The sequence below is a fragment of the Lonchura striata genome, chromosome 1 (genome assembly GCF_046129695.1).
Source record: "Lonchura striata isolate bLonStr1 chromosome 1, bLonStr1.mat, whole genome shotgun sequence".
Lineage (NCBI taxonomy): Eukaryota > Metazoa > Chordata > Aves > Passeriformes > Estrildidae > Lonchura > Lonchura striata.
The window spans coordinates 18,112,846-18,121,165 of record NC_134603.1 but is presented as its reverse complement, the minus strand read 5'-3'; the positions used below and the strand labels follow the sequence as shown (position 1 = coordinate 18,121,165).

The 8,320-nt window shown below is 43.4% G+C and overlaps 1 protein-coding gene across 4 annotated transcripts in view; it reads right to left on the bottom strand.

Annotated features, from left to right (window-relative positions):
* Window positions 1–2,808: 2,808 nt before the first annotated feature.
* The window catches only part of SYBU (syntabulin), a 39,920-nt gene continuing 34,408 nt past the window's right edge, over window positions 2,809–8,320 (bottom strand). For all 4 annotated transcript variants that reach the window (XM_021546459.3, XM_021546460.3, XM_031504070.2 and 1 more), the window contains exons 5-7: window positions 7,120–7,323; window positions 6,013–6,162; window positions 2,809–4,862 (exon numbers count right to left, since the gene is read on the bottom strand). In XM_021546459.3, coding sequence (XP_021402134.2) covers window positions 3,764–4,862; window positions 6,013–6,162; window positions 7,120–7,323 — 1,453 coding nt within the window. In that variant the 3' untranslated portion in view covers window positions 2,809–3,763. The remainder of the gene's footprint in view (window positions 4,863–6,012; window positions 6,163–7,119; window positions 7,324–8,320) is intronic.

The window sequence follows — 8,320 nt, the reverse complement described above, 5'->3', positions numbered from 1 at the left end:
CTGCTCTGATACTATCTTTTTCATTGGTTTGAGTTTCTTGAAGATCCTGTACACCCCTGTGTGTATTTCTTGTCTTTCCTTTCTGCTGCCATATGCTCTTCTTTTTCTCATTCATATTTTAGCTGTTGGCCATGTGATTTATTTTTTTTTTCTTTCTTGGCTGAAAGCTGGATTTGTTTGCTTTCACTGATATTATTGATCTGTGGAGGATTGACCTACCAGGATGACTGAAAAATCCTTTCCTTGATTGTGCTGTAGTTGTTAATGCTTGCCAGGTCCTGTATTGATCAGTCTGAGGGGATTTGGAGCAAAATACTCACTTCTTATATAGGGCATATATAAAACAGTGCTAAATGTGTTTCAGGAGTTTGGGATTAAGAGGGAGTTGATTTGCAGGGAAAGGAACAAGAAATGAGTAATTACGAGTTGGGAACAACCTTGTGAAAAGGACATAAGGAAGGGTGAAAAGAGTCAACAGGCAGAAACTGATGCACAGCAAGTTCTACCTCAACATGATGAAGAACTTCTTACTGGAACAGATTGCCCAGAAAGGCTGTAGTGTCCCCCACTAAATATACTCAAGAAGTGCCTGGATGCTATCCTATGCCATGTTCTCCCTGCTTGAGAAGGGAGGTTGGACCAGATGATCAGCTTCCAACCTGACACATTCTGTGAAGGATAGAGATGGATCTCTGGTGGGAAGGGGTCAAATGTCTGAGTCTCAACATTTTCAGCAGGAGAGCATGTTGGGTACCTCAAAGTTGAATATGAAAGAAAGTCTTTTTTTGTCCCTGGATTAGAAATAAAATGTATAGTGGAATATGAGCATGTATCCCTTCAGCCCAGGAAGAAGCTGATTTTGTTCTTGTGCTGTGAGCACGAATTCAGGTGTTTAGGGTTTTACCCATGGTGTGTGAGCTGCATGTCCTCCTCACCTGCATGTTGGAGATGTGACTTTCCAGTGGGGTACAGGTGTGGGTATGAGTATTTTCTAAACTCACAAAAAAAGGATGGGAGTTTCTTTTGAACTGTTTGGAGGCTGTGAGATTCAGGTGAGACATAACTAAGACTTAAGTGTAATATTAGAAGGAAAAAAGCGGAGTTGATACGTTTGGAGCAACAACTGGCTTATTCTCTGCAGATCATGGAACAAAGACCAAAGTCTGGGACTTGTGCATTATAGTAATTCAGGTGTGTTCTAACAAAGAGCACCTTGAGCTGTCTTATGTCCTTGCAGTGCGGAGGAGGAAAGGTGGAGGCTTAGAAGTGAACTGAATTTTAGATAGAGATCAGAGCCAAGGCTTTATCAGGAATGTGATCAGGATGCTGTCACCTCTCTCTGAGCATAGGAGTTAAATGTCATGAAAGCTGAACTGGTGAAGAATCTTAAGGGCAGCAAGAAACTTCGACATTGTTCTGGTTATGAAATCGGCCTATGGCATCTTAAAACTTAAGTATAGTTTTTTGGGCTTTGTTGCCTCTTGCTGCAAAAACCCCCCACAAAGTCAACAGTGAATACATCTAGAACTGAAAATAATTTTTCTTCTAAATTATTGTGCAATTCACTGTCACTCAAAGATCACTTCAATAATGGCTGTGAAAGAAAAGTCCAACATGGTAATGAAGTTGGTAACATCAGTACTGCTGTTCTGGCCCTGCATGGACATATTTTGATGTAGGAATAAATTTTTCTATAATGCATTTCAGTCCCAAGAAGAGATATTCAGCAATTATAAAAATCTAGGTTGTGTAAAATTTATATTAATATCTCCAACTGGTAATTTTGGCCCTAGTTTCCCTATGATGTAAAAGCTTTTGAAAGTGATATTTGAGTAATACACAGTGCAGCAGTGTCACAAGGCAAGCCAGATGGCTGCAGGCACCCAAGAAGGTGAAGAGCATGGAAGAAAAAGTTATGGCAATGTAAGCAAGATGCTCTCATGTCCATCTCTGTTAGATCAGGATTTTATTACTTCAACTGATCTGTTAAGAGTTCTCTTCCATAATGTAATGCTTAATGAAACCTCTAAAATCTCTATGGCAAACACAAAATAATTCATCACTCAGGCACCACAGGGACATGAAAGGTGTGCAAGTTACCTCTGTAAGCATCAGTATCAGCCTGTTGAGTGTTGCAAATGCTCCCCACACGTGGCCAGTTACACTCCTTTGTGGATTACTCATAACTTCCCAAAAGCTGCAGAGTAATACATGGTGCTGTCAGGCTTCCCTGGATCCCTTCTTCTCTGGGTCACACAAGGAAATACTACACTTGTTTTGCTGATGGGGAAAACAGGAGATTTGAATGGCCAGAGGTGGGGTTGAAAGCTTGGGTGGAGCCAAACCCCACTGTTTTGCCTGTTGGGTAGCATTGCTGTCCTCTGTGATCTATCCACAGATCTTAGGTTTTGGACATGGAGAATTAATGTTTTGATGGTCACAGTGTGCACACACTGACCCCACATGACGGTCAGATGGGTTAAATGCCAGAAAGACTGGTACTATTCTGGGATTGCAGCGCTGAGGAGTTACAGGCTTCCAGATTATTTCATTGGGTTAAAGACTAGGTCACTTGCATCTGTGAAGGCTGTGTGAGGCAGCAGAGTGGGTTGTGTGTGCAACTGCAGCCCAGCTGGAGCCTTTAATCAGCCTGGTGAGTGCTTACACTTGGAACTGTGTTCAGGTTTTCTCAGTCTGATTTCCTGGAACAGTACCTGATACAGTACCTCCCCTAGCTCAGCCTGTATCTGACAGCTCAGCTAGAATGGGGTATTTTTTTATACCTTTCTATAATAAAACACTCACACGTTTGATATATCTATCATGCTTTACTGAACTTGTGATTATAAAGGTAATTTACAATAAAGCAATTAAATAAACAATAAGTTAAAACACAATACATTTATACATAGTATTTCAAAGGGCTCAAAAGACTCTCAGGTTCCAATACATAAAGACTTTAAAACAACATTAAGAGTCAAAGTGTATCCACGCCTATACTTATCATTGTAACAAGTGTTAAGACTCCCAACGATGTAAATTTTTGGTTACAGTCCTTGTATACGCACAAGACCAGTGAAATGCTCAAGCAATTGCACAATTGAGAAGAGCACTACATGAGACAGGCACAAACGATGTGCTGGAAGCTGCCTGGGGAATACGGGGTTTACCTCTAAATTGAATTGACACTTGGGACAACAAACAGAAAGCGCTAGCATGCCTCTGGAGCACAGGTGTGATACCCTAAGGGAAGGTCAGTGCTGTCCAGAGAAATACCCCACCTTTCTCCAGCCACTTGTTCCCTCCTGCATCTCGCACTACCCTTGAGCCAGTGCAAAGTGCTTGTACATTTGCTCAGTGAACCATCAAGGGCAGTGACTGAGCTTAATCCTAGCTCAGCAATGGAACAGGAAAGAGCACTAGGCTCAAATTCCTGTTGTCCTTATTGTGTTCACTGAGAAGATGTGCTGGCACCAGAAAGTCACCAGCACAGGGGAGGGACATGGTGCCTGGGAGCAGGAGGACTATTTTTGTAAGGAGCAGTACTGTTAAAAACCTCTTGTGGAAGTATGAGGTTCAGCTTATTTTTTTTTTTTTTTTTATTTTGAAACAAGGAACATGTTTCTGAACTGATTTATAGTGCAAATCAAATAGTCAAAAGCAAATGATAGACTCTGCCAGAATATACAGTAACCTTTTATGATCTATCTCATCCTTCTTTCTCTCTGCCTCAGCCAGCTGGTGCCCAGGGACAGAGTAGACTTTAGGTTTTGATATTGAAAGGTGTTCGGCGTAAAGAGTGCAGGGCCACCAGGCAGCAACCACGAAGCAATGCTCCAATATTGTAAATAGGATCTGTTCCCCCTCTCTGAGTACTCAAAGCCCACACAATAGTTGGTACAACAGGGGCTGCTACAGCCAGAAGATCCCCGAGGAGACTGCTGCTCCAGTATCTCCTCTTTATTCCTGTATTAACATACTCAAAGGCTTCATCATCATGAGTTTCTGTAAAATCGAGTTCTTTCATGAAACGGTTTTCATTAACTCTGTGCTCCACCCTCCTGCATGGAGACTCCATAGGAGACAAAAGGATGGCAGAATTGGGATCACTTGGAGTTAAGTCCACTATGATACCAGAATCACTGAAGCTTCCAAGAGAAAATTCACCCAATTCCTTCAGTGAAGAAGGTGGGCTTAGAGGACAGGTGTCTTGAGCTCTGAAGATATTTTGAATAAGCTGCTCCACATCTAAGCTATATGGCACCACATCAGTCTGGATGGCCTGTTCCACTGTCATATTTCTTTTTTCTTCCTCCTGGCAATAAGTTAGTTTTCCATCCAGAATGATTTCAAGCATCTCTTTATTTACAGCAGCACTGAAGGGAGCTGGATCACTCAACTCAGAGGTTGTGGTGGTCAAACTCTCTCCAGATGAGTCAGTCCCGTTAGCTCTGTCCTCACTAAGAAGCAGATCACTGTCTGCCACCTCCTCCAGACCTTGGTCCTCTGTGATGGGGCTGTCTGGCAGGGTGGCACACAATGATAGCAGCTTCCCCTCTGAGTCACTCGTGTACTCCAGGCACTGCTCATCCCTCACAGAGTGGTTCTGAGCCATCTCCATGCTCTGCAGCAAAGATTCCAGTTTCTTGTTTTGAATGTTTATGTCTGTGAAGTATTTCTGAATTTTTTTGTCTTTCTCAGCCAAGCTATTTCTCATGCTTTCAATAACCTGCTTGAGTTGTTTAATTTCACTTCTTGCTTCCTTTAAGGCCAGCTCTGCCTCCACACGATTGCACTCTTCTTCAATCCAGTCTTCCCTCATCCGTCCCAGCTGAGCTTTAAGCTCTTCTATTTCTGTTTCCCTGTAGCAAAATAAAAATGATGTAACACTTCTGCTGACTGCTCAGTTAAAGTCAACGTGAGGCCCCACCACACAGTGATGGCTCTGCTGCTGAGATGCTCCAAGAAGGAAGCAAATTTTTCCAGGTGCCATTTGTGGCCACCTCTGAGAGAGCCAAGATATGCCAGCTGATTGCTAATGGGAGTCACTGAGCTCTCCACAAAACCAGCAGCCTTGTGGGCTGTCATGATCCTGGACAATTTGAGGCAAGTGGTGACTTGAGGTCAGGTCTAACCATTGTAGTGCTTAAAATCTCTCCTACTGCCTCACCCTGGACCAAGGGGAAGCAGCTGCCTGGATGCATGCCCAGTGCCTGCCAGCAGCTTGTCACACGTGCCAGAGCCAGCGCTGGCCTCACCAGGGAGCTCAGCTCTGCGGGCACCAGGCTGGCCTCCCCAGCAGGGAGCCAGAGGCTGCTGCAAGCACATGGGAGCACGCAGGGGAGAGGGACTCCTGTGTCAGTTCCAGGCCTTGCTGATGCAGAGGAAGAGCACAGGGTCCCTGGAACTCTGTCTTGGGCTCCACTCAAGCAGCTCTTTGTGCCCCCCTGGGTTGTCTGTGCTGGAGAGCCAGCTCCCAGAGTGCAGTTTTAGTAAAAGAGACATCTGTTGCTGCATAATGCATGTTGTCACTTTGCTCAGCATCCATACAAAGGGCTATTGTGAAAAATTCAGTATATAAGCGACAAAACCACAAATAGGCACAGTGGTTTGGGTACAAGCTTTTCTTTCACTGGGGAAAAGGGGGACATTTGCAGTTCTACTGCACTAAGGTAGAACAGGGCCCTTAGGTAAGACATGCTGGCAGGGAAAAACTGTTCTATGTATAAAAGGTCTCAATCTAAATCAGACTTGTAAAAAGTTGTGTTTTTAAAGTATTTTATTGTGAATATTTCAAAAAGGAAAAAGAGACAGCTATATTTATAAACTCATTGTTTTGCATCCCCTTAGTACACTCTGAAATCTGAAATACTGAAAACAACCTAATCAGACTGATCAGTGTTGAAATTTTTTAATGGAAACTTGATCAAGAAATGAGTAAAACCACTCAGGATTCCCACCCTAAATGTTCCCAAATAAATCTTTCTGACTGATTTCTGAAGTGGGGTTTACCTTTCTTTAAGTTTGCTTTCAGATTCCTTCAGCTTGGTTTTCAAATGTCGTACTGCCACTTCTTTCTGCTGCAGAGGAGTCAAATACTGCTCTGGATTTTGTGGCTTAATGCTGTGATTGTCACCACAAGAATTATATCTCCCTGATCGCCTGAAAAAAAAACAACAAAACAAACCATCACATAACATCACAAAAAACATCCCATTGACTGATAAATGCAAAGCTTGACTCATCAGGGGCTCTTCAGTGTCCACAGAAGTTACTTCACCTTGCAAATCAAAGTACATGAGGAAACAGCTGATTTGTAGCTACAGTGCAAGATTTTCTATTTATTGCACTTGGTTTCAGTGTCATTACACCAAATGAGGCTTTTAACTTCATTTTTACTTTAAAATACCTGGCCATCCCCTCACCCCAAATGGGTGGTGTGCCCAAGAGCAGGCAGGGTAAGGGCACCCATCTACAGCCAAGCAGGCGAGGCAGCCCAAGGACTGAGTTCAGCTCCACAGAGGATTTATAAAGCTGAGCACACTGAAACCTACACTCATCCTGTCTAGCTTTGGGTGTGTATCTTACATGCTTGGCTGCTCAGCTGTCTGGGAGAGAGGGCAACAGCAGCAGCATGGTGGCTATTTCTCTGCAACATGTGTCACATGTTCTGGCAGGTATCTGTGTTCTTTCCTGTACAGGAAACTGCACTCCTTAGGGAGGTGCCTAAGGCTAGGCGGGATGAATTTTCACCCAAGTGTATCATGTTTCCTACACTACCCCACCCAATTCTCTTTGAAGTGAAAAGAACCCTACAACAAAGGAACCAGCAAATCCTCATGAGAACTGATAGCATGAAATAGCCTGCCTTGGAGTGAAAACCAACTGCAAAGGGCTTTGACTTGAAGTAAACTTGGCTTTTACAGTGCTGAAACAATAAAGCCTTTACATGGCATGGAGAACCTTGGTGACTGTTAAGTCACCTATATGAGGCATCACCAGTATGGTAAAGGAGCAAGATGACCTGCATGGCAACTCCTACAGCTGATCCCATGCTACAGTGCAGAGAGTGTCAATGAACCCAACACCAGGAGGCTGAAACACTCAGAGGAGACTTGCCTCATCACTGGACTGCTGTCACTTCCTTTGTATGAGCCTGAGTTGCTGCTGCTGGCTGAAGAAGCCCTATAACTCTGATGGATGTTAGCAGGACTCAGATGGTTTTTGCACAGTGTTGATGAAACGTCCTTTCCGTGTGAAGCAGGTGGACTGCCTCCAGACTTGTAGGATAAGGATCCATTATTTCGACCATAAGGACCACGACTGGAGAAGAACCAAAACAGTGAAAGCATTATTCTTATCACACAACCCATTATATGTCTTATTTTACACAGAAAGTTCTCTAAAGAATAAACCAGAGAGATAACTGTGAGTGGCTGCAAAGAAATAAAGTTCTGACATGATTAGCCACTGCATGTTCTCTCACTGGCAGGGTACTCTCAGTTTGAATTAAGTGTTCTAAGGAAATCTCAGCCATTTTACATCTCTCTGTGGACAGTGCAGTTCCCAGTGACTCTTTCAGATCATCCACATTCCCTGAATCTTTGACTCTGTTAAGTCATGAGAGGCCTGTGGTCTGGACTAATGCCAAAAGAACCACACTGCAGCTTTCCCTGGCCAGGCCTGCAGAGTGGTGCCTGTGCTTGGAGGGTTGCTGTAAGACAGCTTTCATGCTCCTCAGCAAGCAGCCTGAGGGATCACAGTGTGCAATGAAAACAGATTTTGTTTGGGCCACTGTTCTTTTCTGCCTTTGGCATACTAGGTGCTTCATCTGTCATGGTCAGCTATTCATTCACTTTGATATAGTCTGAACCCCATGGAGAGTGGGCTGAAACAGTATTAAAAGAGACAAAGAAAAGCACAGAATTTTCTTTTTTTTCTTCCAGTTTTTCTCATATATATTTACCTTTCTCTTCCCATTCTTTATTAAAGAATCTGTCAACTGTGTGTGTTTGAAAGCAATTGGTATCCCCGCTGCCTGACAGCTGCCCAAGGGCTGGAATGCTCTGAGACCAACTTCCCGGGATGTGTCCCTTTCCTGCTCACTTGGTTTGTCACCCTACACTACTACACTGCTACCTTCACTCTCCCACTGAAGTTGTTCTTCAAAATGGTAAGGAAAGGGCAGGTTTAAAAAAAATAAACTTAAAAATCCAAACAAAAAATACCAGAAAAAGGCAAACTCAGCCAGCAAAAGAGAAGACTTGAATATAAAAAAAATCAAATACCACAGAACTATGAAGCAACATCTCTTATTTAA